Here is a 19269-nt window from a genome sequence, read left to right as displayed (position 1 = left end):
TCCTATTCCCTATATAGTCCTATACTTTTGACCAGGGCCCTATATGAAATAGGATTCCATTTGAGATGCACCCACTCTGTGTTCTTCCCTGTCTGTCCATATGACCATGACACTTATGGGTGTCTGTCTTTCCTTTCTCTCTCCCTCCTCTTCTTCTCCTCTTTTGTCTGGAAACTACTTTCTACCATGGAACATTCCATCAAATATCATAGGTAAAAGTAAAGGTACTCACCTCTCTTTTTTTACTCAAACTCAATGTACTCATATGACTGTGTCACGTCTGCTGTCTGTTGTGGCCTTATATGCTGATTTCATTAAGTATATAAAGTCCATTGGCATTATTTCATTGTTTTATGTTGCTACTATATAAAATGTATGTGTGTCACGGTACCCAAGGTAGGTTGCCGCTCTTACTTTGCGGTCAGCTCACACATGTCTATGAGGAGTGGATTGTTTCATTTCTGCTTGATGCATGAAAACCATAATGACATTCATAAAGGGGGGACATGTGATGTCCACTCTACACTGCTGGTACCTGATGCCAGTGCAGCCCTTCCCACCGGTAATGATTTATCTTGTTCAACGTATTGGTGGGTAGTGTGGTGTGGAGGGGGGAAGGCTATATCTGGCCCCAGTGTCTGACCAACCAGAGTGTCGTGGGCAGCGGGCAATGGGCTGGGCACCCCATGGGCTGGGCAGCATCTTATCCTGGCTGGCTGTGCTGCTGTGCCGCTCTCCACAGAGGGTAAGTGGACCTCTGATCTTTGCCCGTTTGCCTCTCCTACCCAGGGCGAAGGGAAGGAGAAGGTTGGCTTCGAAGGTCCCTACTGAGCATTCCAGGTAAACAGCTTTGCTTTGTTAATTAGATTCCTTAACAGATCACACCAAGACAAGCAGATCTAAAGGAAAAGTCAACATTTGATTTCTTTGTTTCATCCATACGTATTATGTTATATTATGTTATGTGACATGCCTGTGGGCTTCAGTCGTCAATGAAAGACAATGTCGATGTCCCAGCAGCATGTAGGTTGTGTGTGAGAAAATGTACAAAACGGGAATGATAATTTATGAGTTACGAGTATCTGTAGTGATACTGTATCTCTATTTTAGGCTGAAATTATATTAACAAAATGACATTGTTTGAAGGCATGACCTTTGACACTGTAGGAATTGTGAGACTGTGAAATTCCATTCCAGTGTTCCATTTGCATTCTCAATTAATTATTCTCATGTTATCACCTGTAATACTGTAGCATTTCTGTCTAAGTAAGCCAGGTAAGGAATGTGTTTGTGAAAATAAATTAGCATGAAACAGTGAAAGTCATTCAAATTTGTTTGTACAGGTAAGTCTACACAATATCCACAGACACAACTAAATATACTATAAATTCATAAAACGTATAAGGAACCATTTCCTTCCTGCACTGTATGAGGAATGCAACCATTTTCTGATGTCTGTGATTCGGATCCATCCATTACCTGCAGTACATAAATATTTGTCACTGCCATTTTACATTTAGGTACAGGATTAAACATGATTTAGATCCTAAAACACACACAGAGAGTACACCTTTTTTACTTGCTTTTAATCACTCGGACCTGAGGGCAACAGTGCAAAGATCTACTACACTTCACTAAGGTAAGTGCTATTTACTTGGTCTTATTTGGTAAAGGTGGTTCAGGTTGTGTGGCCATTCATAGAGGTTGGATGATTCGCCGCCCATCGTGTCTTGATATTTCTCTGGATATTGAATAGGTCAAATTAGCATTTCTGACATTTCTTGCACACATTCTGTTCTACATTTTATTTGTCCTGCAAGATTGGAATCCCTCTTGCCTGTACAAATTGAATGAAATGGAAATTTGAAAGTTTGATGAGCTTTACCAGGGATGGGATACAATTTTCAATGCTCAAGTCTGGTTGTAATAGCAGAATCCTTCTTACATGAACCAAGTTGAAGGGCTTTCAATTGTGTTTTTAATGTGATAATGGTATACATACCATTACATGTTTGTAAGACCAACACCTTGGCATCTTAATACCTTTATGCAGATATAGAAAATCTATTCAGGATATGGATATACCACCACTGAGTTCCAAATAGCAATAGAGCTGGGCGATATGGCCTAAAACTGATATCTACATTTTTTTCAAACTTATGGGCGATTCATGATATATCTTAATTTTTGTATTTTTTTTTTTTATCGAAATAAGCTTTGTTGTACAATTAAAGTTAAAATACACTGCATTTAAAACAGTCATCAATTGTGAAAGTATACCTAGCCTGAATATATGCCATCCACAACCATAAGCCCCCACTGATCATTGAATTATTTTATCAAAATACTTGTACCTGCTTTCTTTGTTGTTGTTGCAATAATCACTGATCTGGCTTTCAGGTCTGTCTATAAAAATGTCATTTTTTGTTACAAATTGAACCAGAACCATGCATAATGCACATTCACTAATAATGTAGCAGGCGTTATAGTAAATTAACACCGGAATCATAAACAATCTCTCAAACACAAGCCCACGTGCTAGTTAGTAGCCAGTTTATATTTAAAGTTTAGCCAAAAATGCGTTTTTCTGGATTTTTTGTTGTTGTTATTCTGTCTCTCACTGTTCAAATAAACCTACCATTAAAATTATAGACTGATCATTTCTTTGTCAGTGGGCAAACGTACAAAATCAGCAGGGGATCAAATACCTTTTTTCCCTCACTTTAGGTATAATTCCACAAACTCTGAAATCAGCTAACATGGCAAAACAGTTGAATTGTTATGAACCCAACCATCTCTCCGTCTTCAACTGTTTGAACAGCATGCTAACATAAACTCACCCCATTCTGTACAAATGTGCGTAACCGCGACATTCAAACGAGGCTGCAATGAAAACGGACTGTAGTGGGACTGTAGTGACTGTGTTGGCATCAAAATCCGGGGTGTGAACTACGTTTCGATTCAGGGTTGATTGACATGGTAATGGACTAACAGTATTGGAGAAAAGATGAAAAAACGGACCCCTCTGACGCTGTACGTTACATCGTGACGTGTCACTACGTAACGTACAGCACGCATTTGCAACTCATTTTGTGCCGTACAGCCTCTTTCCACCAGGGGTAGCCCTTCTCTCGCAGATTAAAATCATGCTTAATTATATACACTTGTAAGAAAACTTCATTATTCATGATTTTTGTCTAAATTAATATAATTATTGCTAATATTAAAGTAATATTTCATGACTAGGGTGCCAATTGCATTTTTTTGCACGTCATCATGACACTCAGAAGCCTTAACAACTGCAGTTCACTTGTGAGGCTAACGTTCGCGCAGCCCTAAACCCCACATCAAATTCGACACAAAACTTCAAACAGGTATGTGATGAGACATTACATAAAATCTTTATGTTTAATTTACATTTTAAAGTTGATTAGTTGGACAAATCGAGTGAAAAAACTTGTTTCCTCACACAACATATTTCCCCCTTTCACGATCACTTCGTAGCCTTCACTCCCCACCCGCCATTTTTAAAAAGACCCGACGGAGCTCATTGCCTTCTTGAATTGTGCAGAGATGGGCATCATGAAGGTCTCGTCATTGATTTTGTTGGAAAGGGGAGAAATTATGCTTTACATTGGTATTGGTATTACAGTTGATCTGGAAGTATTACGTTTTTTGGGTGCAAAAATAAGGTCAATTGTACGGACCAAGGCGATGTACATAGTGAGTTTACTTTAGCCTGTCCACTTTGTTCAGATGTTGAAATCAAGTGGCCTACCTTATTTCTCAGAATGAGAACGAGTTGCCAGTTTCTTATACAATTGTTTTATGCTCATTGTACATTTATAAAACACAGACTAAACAGCTAGTATAACAATCTTTATTTGAATTAAATGCTGCTAGCTATACGTGGTACCGTAATGCGCGCACAACAAAATGAGCATTCATTTTCCGGAATGAATGTTCATTGGTACATCCATTTTAGTAGTGTCTGCTCTGCTTGCAATGTGAGGAGTTGAAACATAAACAGGGTATAGTTCGAAAGGTTATATTCTCAGTAAAATAATGTCTCCATCTGTTTCGGTGTCCATATGACCAATTTTGTTGGAGCAAACCTCATGCAAATAGCAAGTTGAAACCGTCAGGAAGAAGTGATCTCTCATCTTTGTTGTCGTGAGTGGTAGGGGGAGAGGCTTGGGAGAAAGAGATGAAGTGAGAGGCTTCACTCTCGCCAAAATCTGTCCAAAATAAGCCCAGTGCGTATCTCTGCGCTTATTATGAACCTAAGCTTGTTGCCTACCTTTCTCCCTTTGGGACAACGACTCCCATTTGTAGGGTGGAGACATGAGCATCTCATCATTATATACAGATAGCTGATGTAAATGGGAAGGTGCTCAGTATAGAAGGAGCGAACGAGACGAGACCAAAAAGACAACATGAGAACAAGCGGACATAAATCCCCCCAAAAAACTAAAAATACAAAAAAACTAAATTCTGCGATACAGGCATTTGGAATATTGTGCAAAAACATACATGTTATAATTCAACATATCACCCAGCCCTAAATGATACCAGATTCCCTAAATCCACTAATTCTGACTAGATCACATAGGGAATGTATAGGGCGTAGGGTTTTATCTGGGATACACACCGTTCCAGCCTGGAAGTGGCAGAAGGCGAGCCACGGGGGGAGAGATGGAGAGAAGTGTTGATGTAGCAGAAAACTAACAACATACTGAGTCTAATTCCGGGCCTTCACCATGCAGTATGTCCTCTGTCTCCTATAGGGTATGAAACAGGCGTAGGATCAATGCTACAGTACAGGGTTATGAGGCAGGAAAGTTCCAACCCTTTTACATCTGGTTTTATCTAATCTGATGACACTTGTACAAAATGTTTGCACAGCATTTAAGCCCTATTAATGGACTTTCACCAGTTTCTAAAACTTCTGAGAATGTCAGATTTATCCACTCTTGTTTCTCCTTTACTTACTGGTGTTGGTTTTCTACTTAGATTTTGGTAGCCCTTTACACTCGTACCCGTATACGGGTTGAAAATGGCAAATTTGGGCACTAATAAGCTCCTAAATTGGAACGTTGTGCTGTACAGTAACATGCTATACATGATATCAGAGCTCTGGCTCTGCACTTCACACCTCTGTATGGGTTTTGACTGACAGCCGTTCTGAACTTGAGCTTTGCGTGCAACAAGAAGTTGCTCCCATCCCTCCCGCTAATTGGGCAAAATGTGCACATTTTTTGTTGTCTGAGTAAATTTAGATGACTATGTATTTTGAAATATGAGACGTTGAGGATTATAATAAATACCACTGTGATGTCATACAGCAACCCGTGAGTCCAAATGTGAACTTCAAATTTCCAAATCATACAACTCATGTTGTATACAGTGTCAATGTTTATGATCACTATGTTTAATTTACAGTTACACGCTGACATGGCATCATATCCTGGGTTGTTCTGAACAGAATAGGCCTATGTAGAGTGGAAGTCGGAAGTTTACATACACCTTAGCCAAATACATTTAAACTCAGTTTTTCACAATTCCTGACATTTAATCCCAGTAAGAATTCCCTGTTTTAGGTCAGTTAGGATCACCACTTTATTTTAAGAATGTGAAATGTCAGAATAATAGTAGAGAGAATGATTTATTTCAGCTTTCATGTCTTTCATCACATTCCCAGTGGGTCAGAAGTTTACATACACTCAATTAGTATTTGGTAGCATTGCCTTTAAATTGTTTAACTTCGGTCAAACATTTCGGGTAGCCTTCCACAAGCTTCCCACAGTAAGTTGGGTGAATTTTGGCCCATTCCTCCTGACAGAGCTGATGTAACAGAGTCAGGTTTGTAGCCCTCCTTGCTCGCACATGCTTTTTCAATTCTGCCCACACATTTTCTATTAGATTGACTTAAGGGCTTTGTGATGGCCACTCCAATACCTTGACTTTGTTGTCTTTAAGCCATTTTGCCACAACTTTGGAAGTATGCTCGGGGTCATTGTCCATTTGGAAGACCCATTTGCGATCAAGCTTTAACTTCCTGACTGATGTCTTGAGATGTTACTTAAATATATCCACATAATTGTCTTTCCTCATGATGCCATCTATTTTGTGAAGGGCACCAGTCCCTCCTGCAGCAAAGCACCCCCACAACATGATGCTGCCACCCCCGTGCTTCACAGTTGGGATGGTGTTCTTCGGCTTGCAAGCCGTAAACAAATGTTGGAAAAATTGTCCTAACCGGCTTGCCAAAACTATAGTTTGTTAACAAAAAATGTGTGGAGTGGTTGAAAAACGAGTTTTAATGACTCCAACCTAAGTATAAGTAAACTTCCAACTTCAACTGTATGTTTATTGTGAAGAAAATCTGCCGGGGCACACACACCTGAATGCACTCATGACTCCTTTCTGTGCACACCAAAATTACGATCTGTTTCTCTGAATTGCCTTGTGAAAGGCTAACACAGTAAGATTGTATTTTATAACTTAGCTAGTCATGTTGGCAATAGAACAAGCTTTCAAATCATGCCCACCTGACCCAGATTGCGATTTATGATTTAACAGGTTTTAGATTGCGTAAAAAGCAACAGTAATTGTGTGACCTCGGGGATGCAGTGTTGTGTTCAAAATAAATCAACTACAAGTGTGCTTGCTCTAGTTCTTCAACGGCACAGTTAGGAGAGCAACAAAAAAAACTTGTAGTTGAAGACTGTTCTTTGAGTCATAAAAATGCATTGAAATTGCTTAGAAACTGTGCACACTTTGGAGAGGTGTGGCCACTTGGAGTTACCAGTTAGTCCTGTCACTCAAACCCTTGTTATTGTTTCATCTTATGTGGCACCTACCCCACAGATTTTGTTATCAACAAATGTGGTACAGCAAGTACAGAAAATGTAAAATGCACATAAAATCAACAGTGTAATGTTTGGATTCAGTCTTTTGATTTGATTAAGCTGCCCATTAGCCGATGCCAATGGTGACAGCTAGTCTTACTGGGGTCCAACTCATACCGAAAAGACATTACAGACAAAGTACTTTACAATTTACGTACTTAGAACATTGACGTAGTGTGTGTGTGTGTGTGTGTGTGTGTGTGTGTGTGTGTATTCATCAGTTACACATACATGTCAGTACATACATACACACAACAAATAGGTCACATGGGGGAGAGGCGTTGTGCCGTGAGGTGTTGCTTTATTTGTTTTTTAAAACCAGGTTTGCAGTTCACTTGCGAGTTTCATGCAATCAGGGCTCTGTATAATACTGTAGGTTTCCTTAAGTTTTTTTCTTGGACTGTTAAAAGACCTCTAGTGGCATGTCTGGTGGGGTAAGTGTGTGTGTCAGTGCTGTGTGTAAGTTGACTATGCAAACAATTTGGAATTTTCAACAAATCATTTTTTCTTATAAAAACAAGAAGTGATGCAGTCAGTCTTTCCTCAACTCTTAGCCAAGAGAGACTGGGATGCATAGTACTGATATTAGCCCCCTGATTACAGTGAAGATCAAGATGTGCCACTCTGTTCTGGGCCAGCTGCAGCTTAACTTGGTCCTTCTTTTCAGCACTTGACCATATGACTGGGCGATAAGATGATATGATAAGATAAAACTAGAACCTGCAGGACTTTCTTTGTTGTCAAAAAACCTCTTTATCACGGCCAGATCTCTCCCCATCTTTACAACCATTGATTCTTTATGTTTTGACCATGACAGTTTACATTAACTGTTGTGTACTCGCCATTTGTCTAATATTTTCCCCATTATCTCAAAACTGTTTCCTTTCAATTGCTGCCATTGTTATTATGCTTTTCATATTTCTTCTGCAAGAAACATTTCAATAAAGCCCTATCCATACAGTATAGGCCGATTCCCATGAGTGTAAAAGGTTAAGGTCCTTGTAGATCCAGATATAATTGCTGCTACAATACAGCAGTGTAGTGACTGTAGAGATCCAGCTGTTACATCTGGTTTTATCTAAATAGATGCCACTAGTACAAAATGTTTATTATCAGTTCAGGTACTTTAGCAGTTATAATGGTCATTGTAATAATGTACTTTGTAAAGCTTCTGAGAATGTCCTATTACTCCAACTCTTGTTTCTCCTGTACTCTCTGGTAGTGTGGTTTAGCTTGATAGATTGTTGAGATGTTGAGGTCCTTTGTAAGGTAAATCTGTGCATATATTAAGATGCCTGTGTTGGTGAAGCTGCCCTTGGAGTCTCAGAATCAGAGAATCTCATTTCCATTACCAGTGTCCCAAATGGCACCCTGATCAAAGGTGTTGCACTATATACAGAATAGAGTACACATTGGAATGCATCCTAGAGAAGAGGATAAGTCATAATGCCACTGGCACACCTACAGCCAACAGACAGTGTATTTAAAAGCTGTCATCACAGCCAAGTGCCATGTGAAGCTTAAAAAAACGGCAGGCAGACAGACCAGGCTGGCACACATAACAGGCTTACAGGTATTACTGGGCCTTTTGCTAAATTAGTATACTTTTTAGTCTAATTGCTTTTGAGAGTTATGATTTTTTTAAACTTTTTTTCTGAAAATGGAAATGTCCTCTCTTTAATTATGAAAGGTGAATCCTCAGAGATTGATTTCTCTGTCGGTGCCAAGAATGACTGGGTTGTATCGAGGAAATTACATTTCAAACGTTGGGTGTCTTTGTTTGTTTGTATGCAAATTGGATGTGTCAGTATGTATTTGTGAGCCATTGGAATGCTGTTGAATCCTTTTAAATTGGGCCTGCTTTATTTCTAGTCAGTCACATACAGGTAACTGACAAAATAAAGGAAACACTACCATAAAGTGTCTTAACATGACATTGGGACACCACGAGCTAGAACAGCTTCAATGCACCTTGGCATAGATTCTACAAATGTCTGGAACTCTATTGGAGGGATGTGACACCATCCTTCCATAAAAAAATCCATAATTTGGTGTTTTGTTGATGGTGGTAGAAAACACTGTCTCAGACACCACTCCAGAATCTCCCATAAGTGTTCAGTTTGGTTGAGATCTGGTGACTGAGACGGCCATGGCATATGGTTTACATTGTTTTCATGCTTATCAAACCATTCAGTGACCACTCATTCCCTGTGGATGGGGGCATTGTCGTCCTACGGGGGCATAGCCATCATACAGGGCACAGACTTCAGTTCAACGTCTAGTTTTGATTTACACTTGGTTGAGTTGTTAACTAAAATGAATTCAACGTGAAATCACCCTGCCATTTGATTTAGGTAAAAAATTGGGTGAAAAAAAATACAACATTTGTTTACGTTGATGACAATTTAAAATCCAAATCACATTGATTGAATCATTTCCATTAATTATAATCCACATAATAATTCAGGTTTCTTGTTTCTGCAGGATTATTTCCTTCTGTAGCAAACTCTACATCTGTGTGATACTGTAAATACAATTTCATTATTTTGTTGCCAGGTGTAGATAAGATTTAACTTGTGGATGTTTCTTGAGCCTGGCAGCCAATGTAATGGATTCTGAACAAAGAGATAGAAACCTGAACAACACAGAGAATTATTTTATTTTGGATTTCTCTTTTTTAAATCTAAAGACTCACAACTTGTTTTCAAAGGCAAGCCTTGACTGTAGTGAGAGAGAAGAGGAGATTGAGTCTATGCTTAAGGTGGTATGTTGATGGACTCTAGTATCAATGTGATCTACACTGAGTGTACAAAACATTAGGAACACCTTCCTAATATTGAGCTGCATCCCCCGACTTACAGGAGCAATTAGGTTTAAGTGCCTTGCTCAAGGGAACATTGACAGATTTTTCTACCTAAGGGTGCAGGGTTTCAAAACAAAGACCTTTCAGTTACTGGCCCAACGCGCTTACCCTCTAGGCTACCTGCCACCCCAGGGATCATAGCTTTCACCTGGATTCATCTGGTCAGTCTATGTCATGGCAAGAGCAGATTTGTACACTCAGTGTATGTGGCTATGGAGAGGAATGAAATGCTTGTATGCAATGTGATGTGTAGCTCTGGTATGGAATGTTGCTTTAGAATGGTGGCTGAAAACTCTATCCCTCCCAGAATTACCTATAACCTTCTATCTCCAATATGCCACACATGGAATGCCTTCTACCAAACCGGCTTCTCAACATTAACCTAACTGGAGAAAATAGGAACTGTGTACTTTGCCAACCTCTATATTATGTGGCTTTCTTGCTACCGCCCTTATGTTTTGAAACTGAGCTCTTACATTTGATGCAGTTCATGAGAACATTAAATGGGATATAGAAACTACTAAACAGTAACTGACTATATATTTCAGAATATTCACGATCTCATTGTTGTAGTAATAGACATTTAGCAGTTATAACCTTTCAGTTGGCCTGTCCATTTGAGTCAAAATTCGTTGAAGTGATTAAACAAAAACCCTCAACTTTTACTGGTGGTGTCCCAAATGGCACCCTATTCCCTATGTAGTGCACTACATTTGACCAGAGCCCTATGTGACCTGGTCAAACGTAGTGCAGTAAATGGGAAATAGTGTGTCATTTGGGACTCAGATACTGTGAAATTTGTTTGAAAGCTTTGCCTCAATGATATGGTTCTGCACAGCGGCTTGCTGGTGAGGATTACACTTGTCATCAAGGACCATGGCTTGGTTTAAGTATGCGTTCAAATCCCCTTTCTTCTTGAAGGTCCTTGTTGCGGTAGTTGTATGCTCTCAGAAGAATCCTTAAACCTCACTTTATATTTTCCTTGGCTTGCCTTTTCTTACTAAGGTCGAAGAGGATACAGTGTGCAAAAGTGCATGCAACGTGGAAACTGGAGAGTTTGCCTCTGAAGTGAGAGTTTGTTTTTAGTGCTCTGGCAGAAAACAGCAGTGGTCTTGACACTTTGAAAATGTATTCCCACAAGTGATCAATGTCAGAGACACACACAATGGATTCTGTAAGCCGAAATGTCTCTGAATTTACCCATGTGTGTATGAAGGACACATGAAGCTCTCTCTTGCACAGTGGTGGAGCTCTACATCCACAACTAGTCTTCTGTGTTCTGGAGGGATTATGCGGACTAGCATGTCAACATGCCACTCGTCAAAGGTGTTGCTGTGCTCTTGATCTGACAGGTAACACGTTGCCATGCCACATGAGCTGAATCGACAACTACTCTCTCCTTTGTACTTTCATATTTGAAACCTGAAAGTCTGTCAGTGGACAGGACTCTGAGGACCCTGCCCCAGCCTCTCAATGCATAACAATCAATCTCAGAGTTTTAACCCTTTCAAAGGAAAACATCCAATAGATCAGATCTCGGTAAGGTTAACTGAGATATCAATATCTGATTTAGATGGATTCTTTCATAAGCCTTCAGTGTTTCTTCGATATTCATTTAGCAGTGATGGGAGCGCTGCCACTGCTAAATCGTTGCCGCTAAATTGTTGCCACCATTTAAAGAAAATAATTTTCAGGATGATAAAACGTTTTTAGTGCAAACTTAAATGACTTAGACCAGATATAAAGTATGTAAATGGAACTATATGCTTTTTAAATAAGATAATCTTTGAGAACTAACAGTCACCAAAATAAAAACTAGACTGTCAGGGGGAATCTTAAATTCCCAAAATGTCATGGCTTATGCCCCCATTGATTTTGTTATGTTTGAGACACTCAGATAGCACAAGAACACAATGTAAGCCAAGGCAAAATGTGTAGAATTGCAGGAAATTAGCTTTACAACTGTAAAATGTTCTCCCTAGCCCCATGGCAAAATGTGTAGAATTGCAGGAAATATGTAGAATTTCAGATAACTAGCTATAAAACACCAGCAAATGTATCTGCAGTGAAGAGGGCATCTAAAATGGGAATGCATCTAAAATGGGAATGCTGGGAATGCATTTCCTGCCACTCGCCACTTTTGTTTTGAAGATTCATAATTTTTCCCTCTCACCTTTCCATCTCTCTCTCTCTCATTCCCCCCCCAAAATCTCCCTCCCTCTTTCTCCCCCACCCTCTCTCGCTCATTCTCTCTCTCAACCTGTCTTATCTTCTTAATGTGACGGAGATCTGTAATAGAGAATAACTTTGGGGTTTTACACAATACATTTTGAGATGTGTTTGATTGCAAACTGGCCTTTTCCCAACTGGCTAAAGTATGTGACTTTATTTTGACCACTGTAAGTGTGATAAGTGTGATGCCATCAGTGCTGCTGAACCCTGCGAGTCCCATGAGTCCCAGAGATGCTGAAGGAAAAGGAAGGTCTGAGCAATTTGATGCCTGCCTTCCCACTACCTGGCCCAGGCAGGCTCCATAACCAGAGCAGTGTTTCTCTCAAACAAGGCATTTTTATTTGATAGGTCACAGTGGTGGATTCAGAGGTGGTGTTAAACACTGCAGTTGAGATAGTCTCTCTTCCCTCTCACTATCTTGGAGTGCTGAGAGAGAGAGAGAGAGAGAGAGAGACTATCCTGGAGTGCTGAGAGAGAGAGAGGGAAGAGAGACTATCCTGGAGTGCTGAGAGAGAAAGAGAGAGAGAGAGCGAGACAGAGAGTAAAAGGGAGGGAGGGGGAGAGAGAGAGAAAAAAGGGGAGAGGGATGGTTTACTGACTCTTGGAGTGGTGCTGAAAGAGAAAGGGCCCTGTAATTACCTGTAGAGAGATTTGTGTGTCTGACACGGTGGATTGACAAATCGGCACTCAACCTCCACAGATTAGTAATATTACCGCTTCTGCTGCTTAGAGAAGGGAGATAGGAGGCAGGGGGAGGCAGGGGGGAGGCAGAGAGGAGGCAGGGGGGAGGCAGAGAGGAGGCAGGGGGAGGCAGAGAGGAGGCAGGGGGAGGCAGAGAGAAGGCAGGGGGAGACAGAGAGGAGGCAGGGGAAGGCAGATAGGAGGCGAGAGGAGGCATGGGGAGGCTGAGGGAGGCAGAGAAGAGGCAGGGGGAGGCAGAGAGGAGGCAGGGGGAGGCAGGGGGAGGCAGAGAGGAGGCAGAGAGGAGGCGAGAGGAGGCATGGGGAGGCAGTGGGAGGCAGAGAGGAGGCTGGGGGAGGCAGAGAGGAGGCAGGGGGAGGCATGAGGAGGCAGGGGGAGGCATGAGGAGGCATGGGGAGGCAGAGAGGAGGCATGGGGAAGCAGGGAGAGGCAGAGAGGAGGCAGGGGGAGGCAGAGAGGAGGCAGGGGGAGGCAGAGAGGAGGCAGGGGGAGGCAGAGAGGAGGCAGGGGGAGGCAGAGAGGAGGCAGGGGGAGGCAGAGAAGAGGCATGGGGAGGCAGAGAGGAGGCATGGGGAGGCAGAGAGGAGGCATGGGGAGGCAGGGAGAGGCAGGGGAGGCAGGGGGAGGCAGGGAGGAGGCAGGGGGAGGCAGAGAGGAGACAGGGGAGGCAGAGAGGAGGCAGAGAGGAGACAGGGGAGGCAGAGAGGAGGCAGAGAGGAGGCAGAGAGGAGGCAGAGAGGAGACGGGGAGGCAGAGAGGAGACGGGGAGTCAGAGAGGAGGCAGGGGGAGTCAGAGAGGAGGCAGGGTTAGGCAGAGAGGAGGCAGGGTTAGATAGAGAGGAGGCAGGGTTAGGCAGAGAGGAGGCAGGGTTAGGCAGAGAGGAGACAGGGTTAGGCAGAGAGGAGGCAGGGGGAGGCAGAGAAGAGGCAGGGGGAGGCAGAGAGGAGGGAGGGGGAGGCAGACATAGTGGAAAACAGAGAGAGAGTTGAGGGAAGTGACAAAGAGGAAGAGAGAGAGAGAGAGAAAGAGAGGGAAGTGATGAGGGAAGTGTAATTAGTAGTCGAAGGCGAATACAATTACAGGGGAGAGACAAAAAGAAAGGGGGAGAGAAAGGGAGAGAAATAAGGAGAGAGAGGGAGAGAAATAGGGAGAGAAGGGGAGGTTAGATAACAGTACATAGCTTTGTGTTGATTGTCGAAGCTCTCACAGCCATCTTTGTCTGTCCTTTTAATGTGAAACCACTTTTTGTTTCCTTTACATAGATTTTATTCAATATAGAATGGTGTGTTTTTGTCTTTTTTATTTGTAGCTACAACTTGATCAGTCTTTGATTGTGTGAGGCATTCAGGCTGTAGTACCCCTCTACAACTCAACAAGTCATAGATCCGATAGCAGCGTTATGGTCTCTGATTATTTTTTATTTTTTTATTTTTGCTGTTCACATATGACAGCCTCGATCAGATTGTCAAGATCTCTATATCTTATAATTAATATCCATATCCACACACACACACACCCTTGTGAAGCTTAAGACCGGCACTAGCTAAATTAGCTCCATTTTAACTCCAGCTGAACTTCCATATTGTTCAGGGTGGGATTATCCCTGCAGAATTTTCTTCACAAAGTTTGAATGACTATTTTTGAATGACTCCCCATTTTAAAATATATGTATTGTAAGGCAATGACAAACAGGTAAATTATTCTCCTCGGAGAGAGAGAGAGGGAGAGCGAGAGAGAGGTCAAATAAATAAAAGGTTGGAGTTGGATCGTTATGAGATCGGCTCTGCTGGCTCTCCCTCGCTAGGGCTGGAAGGAGATCTGGATCAATACTCCTGGTCGATGACTGACTGCATCCCAAATGGCACCCTATCCCCTATATAGTGCACTACTTTTGACCAGAGCCTTATTGGAATAGGGTGCCATTTGTGACGCACATGTGGGACTGGCCTGAAAATAAAGGAATGAATGAAGAATCTGAGCAGAAAACTGATAGAAGAGAGTCACAGGGATAGGATAAGAATCCATCATCCACCCTCCATCCTGTCTGCATGTCTCTTCATTTATTTATTTAAAATGTTCTCCTTTCTTCTCTTCCCTTCTTCCTGGCTTTTCGATTGTTACAATAGTGCCTTGAATGTAAATAAAAACTACAATCTGGTATTTTTTGTATGTACATTACAAGGTCTTATTTCATGATCCTTCAGCGACTGGAATGATACCATAAACACTGTTGGAATGCACCTTCAGCCGATTTTATTTCTTGGTGGGTAAAATAGCATACTAACTTTGATGTTGTCAATTGGATATTTGTAATCAAACAACTTGTATACCACTGCAGGATCTGTTTTCGTTATGCAGCGTGTAGTTTGGCTTGCATTAGTGATGTTTAACAGTTAACTCTTCAGTGGCTTTAATTAGTGGTGTAGTTGATGACTGAGAGGAATTGCTTGCAAAGAGAGTCTGTGATTTTTGTTCTAGTTTCATTTTTGCCCACTAAGCCCGCTTATACAGTATGCATACAGTATGACGACAGCCTTATTGATTTGAACTGGATAAGGAGAGAGGGAGAGAGATCTCGGAGAGAAAAATGAAGAGAGATCTCGGAGAGAAAAATGAAGAGATGTCGGAGAGAGAAATTAAGAGAGATCTCAGAGAGAAAAATTGAGAGATCTTGGAGAGAGAGAGATGAGGATTTAGGGAGCGAGATCTTGGAGAGAGAGAGGAAAATAAGAGAGTATGAGTGTAGAGTATGAGAGTAATTTCATGCTGAATGACTCACAGAGTGGAATAGTAATACATATTTATCAGCCTGCCTATGACTCTTGGCCTGGCGGTTCACTGTGCCATATAAGACATACTGAGCAGTAGGAAGAAAACAAACAAAGATTTGCCACAAGTAATCGCAAGGCATAGGTGCCAATCATGCTTTTAGGAATATTTTTGTTGCTCTCTTTTCTCTTGCCAGTTCAATGCTATAATTCAATTCAAACCTATACATGACACCTTGAAAATCGAAGGCATTTCAAGGGGTTTTATTCTGTCATTATAATTTCAAATCATTTTCAAACTATAATTTGAATAGCATAATCATGTAAACAGTTGTTTGGATAGTAGTTAGACATTAGTAGTTAGGTGTTAGTAGTTAGACATTAGTAGTTAGACATTAGTAGTTAGACATTAGTAGTTAGGTATTAGTAGTTAGGTATTAGTAGTTAGGTATTAGTAGATAGGTATTATTAGTTAGACATTAGTAGTTAGGTATTAGTAGTTAGGTATTAGTAGTTAGGTATTAGTAGTTAGGTATTAGTAGTTAGACATTAGTAGTTAGGTATTAGTAGTTAGGTATTAGTAGTTAGGTATTAGTAGTTAGACATTATTAGTTAGGTATTAGTAGTTAGACATTAGTAGTTAGACATTAGTAGTTAGGTATTAGTAGTTAGGTATTAGTAGTTAGACATTAGTAGTTAGACATTAGTAGTTAGACATTAGTAGTTAGACATTAGTAGTTAGACATTAGTAGTTAGGTATTAGTAGTTAGGTATTAGTAGTTAGACATTAGTAGTTAGGTATTAGTAGTTAGGTATTAGTAGTTAGACATTAGTAGTTAGGTATTAGTAGTTAGGTATTAGTAGTTAGGTATTAGTAGTTAGGCATTAGTAGTTAGGTATTAGTAGTTAGGTATTAGTAGTTAGACATTATTAGTTAGACATTATTAGTTAGACATTATTAGTTAGACATTATTAGTTAGGTATTAGTAGTTAGGCATTAGTAGTTAGGTATTAGTAGTTAGACATTATTAGTTAGGTATTAGTAGTTAGACATTATTAGTTAGGTATTAGTAGTTAGACATTATTAGTTAGGTATTAGTAGTTAGGTATTAGTAGTTAGACTATTAGTTAGGTATTAGTAGTTAGACATTATTAGTTAGGTATTAGTAGTTAGGTATTAGTAGTTAGACATTATTAGTTAGGTATTAGTAGTTAGACATTATTAGTTAGGTATTAGTAGTTAGGTATTAGTAGTTAGGTATTAGTAGTTAGGTATTAATAGTTAGACATTATTAGTTAGACATTATTAGTTAGACATTATTAGTTAGACATTATTAGTTAGGTATTAGTAGTTAGACATTATTAGTTAGGTATTAGTAGTTAGACATTATTAGTTAGGTATTAGTAGTTAGACATTATTAGTTAGACATTATTAGTTAGGTATTAGTAGTTAGACATTATTAGTTAGACATTATTAGTTAGGTATTAGTAGTTAGGTATTAGTAGTTAGGTATTAGTAGTTAGGTATTAGTAGTTAGGTATTAGTAGTTAGACATTAGTAGTTAGGTATTAGTAGTTAGGTATTATTAGGTAGGTATTAGTAGTTAGACATTATTAGTTAGGTATTAGTAGTTAGGTATTAGTAGTTAAGTATTAGTAGTTAGACATTATTAGTTAGGTATTAGTAGTTAGGTATTATTAGTTAGACATTGATATTGGTATTGAGATCTGTACACGGAAACCATTTCCTCTGGATTTTTTTGTTTTGTTGTAAAGGCCAAGAAAGTGAATGTGTTTGCAATGAGGCATGCAGTGAAATGGCAAGGCTCCCTGTGAGAAAATGGAATAGGCAATTTCAAATCCTCCCTGCCCTGGAATATCCACCTGGCTAGCGACAATTTGTCTCAGGAGGCATACATACACACTCAAAGAGGTGTACACGCGCGCATGGACATTCACACAGATCCTTATGCGCACGCACACGCACCACACACACACACACACACACACACACACACACACGCACACACACCTCTTGATGCAGAGCCCAACCTAGACAATTAAGCACTTGGTGTTGTCATAATAAACCATATCCCTGTTAACCTCTTTGGTTGTGTACAGATATCATCCCATCCCTGCTTTTATAAATAGCCTCGTCCCATCTTTAGTCACAGACAACGTGTCTGTCTACGACAGTGACAGGCAGAGCCTGCGTTCCCATGTTCCCTGGTCAGAAGTGGTGCACTATATAAAGAATAGGGTACCATTTGGGATGCAGATAGACATACAGTGGTGGGGGAGAGACTGATGCCTCTCTGACTCGGGTTAAAAGTGTCATGAATCACAGTGTGGCGAAATGTGACACTAGTGCGTCCCAAATGGCACCCTATTCCCTTATATAGTGCATTACTCTCATTATTCTCACTGTGTGAGAATGCTATTCATTGATTACAGCTCAGCGTTCAACACCATGGTACCCTCAAAGCTCATCACTAAGCTAAGGATCCTGGGACTAAACACCTCCCTCTGCAACTGGATCCTGAACTTCCTGACGGGCCGCCCCCAGGTGGTGAGGGAAGGTAGCAACACATCTGCCACGCTGATCCTCAACATTGGAGCCCCCCAGGGGTGCGTGCTCAGTCCCCTCCAGTACTCCCTGTTCACCCACGACTGCATGGCCAGGCACGACTCCAACACCATCATTAAGTTTGCAGACGACACAACAGTGGTAGGCCTGATTACCGACAACGACGAGACAGCCTATAGGGAGGAGGTCAGAGACCTGGCCGGGTGGTGCCAGAATAACAACCTCTCCCTCAACGTAACCAAGACTAAGGAGATGATTGTGGACTACAGGAAAAGGAGGACCGAGTACGCCCCCATTCTCATAGACGGGGCTGTAGTGGAGCAGGTTGAGAGCTTCAAGTTCCTTGGTGTCCACATCACCAACAAACTAGAATGGTCCAAACACACCAAGATAGTCGTGAAGAGGGCACGACAAAGCCTATTCTCCCTCAGGAAACTAAAAAGATTTGGCATGGGTTCTGAGATCCTCAAAAGGTTCTACAGCTGCAACATCGAGAGCATCCTGACCGGTTGCATCACTGCCTGGTACGGCAATTGCTCGGCCTCCGACCGCAAGGCACTACAGAGGGTAGTGCGTACAGCCCAGTACATCACTGGGGCTAAGCTGCCTGCCATCCAGGACCTCTACACCAGGCGGTGTCAGAGGAAGGCCCTAAAAATTGTCAAAGACCCCAGCCACCCCAGTCATAGACTGTTCTTTCTACTACCGCATGGCAAGCGGTACCGGCGTGCCAAGTCTAGGACAAAAAGGCTTCTCAACAGTTTTTACCCCCAAGCCATAAGACTCCTGAATAGGTAATCAAATGGCTACCTGGACTATTTGCATTGTGTGCCCCCCCCAACCCCTCTTTTACGCTGCTGCTACTCTCTGTTTATCATATATGCACAGTCACTTTAACTATACATTCATGTACATACTACCTCAATTGGCACGACCAACTAGTGCTCCCACACATTGGCTAACCAGGCTATCTGCATTGTGTCCTGCCACCCACCAACCCCTCTTTTACGCTACTGCTACTCTCTGTTCATCATATATGCATAGTGACTTTAACCATATCTACATGTACATACTACCTCAATCAGCCTGACTAACCGGTGTCTGTATGTAGCCTCGATACTTTTATAGCCTCGCTACTGTATATAGCCTCGCTACTGTTTTTCACTGTCTTTTTACTGTTGTTTTTATTTCTTTACTTACCTATT

General features: G+C 41.1%; 1 protein-coding gene across 18 annotated transcripts in view; it reads left to right on the top strand.

Moving 5' to 3' along the window:
• The window catches only part of LOC106589744 (neurexin-1a), a 517413-nt gene that overhangs the window by 36463 nt on the left and 461681 nt on the right, over positions 1–19269 (top strand). For 8 of the 18 annotated variants that reach the window (XM_014180038.3, XM_045709946.2, XM_045709957.2 and 5 more), the window contains one exon: positions 790–840. The exons of the other annotated variants lie outside the window; for them this stretch is intronic. In XM_014180038.3, the coding sequence (XP_014035513.1) occupies positions 790–840 (51 nt within the window). The remainder of the gene's footprint in view (positions 1–789; positions 841–19269) is intronic. 18 annotated transcript variants of the gene reach the window in all.

Source organism: Salmo salar, chromosome 28, assembly GCF_965601325.2.
Source record: "Salmo salar chromosome 28, fSalSal1, whole genome shotgun sequence".
Taxonomy (NCBI): domain Eukaryota; kingdom Metazoa; phylum Chordata; class Actinopteri; order Salmoniformes; family Salmonidae; genus Salmo; species Salmo salar.
This window is presented reverse-complemented; position numbering and strand designations above follow the sequence as displayed.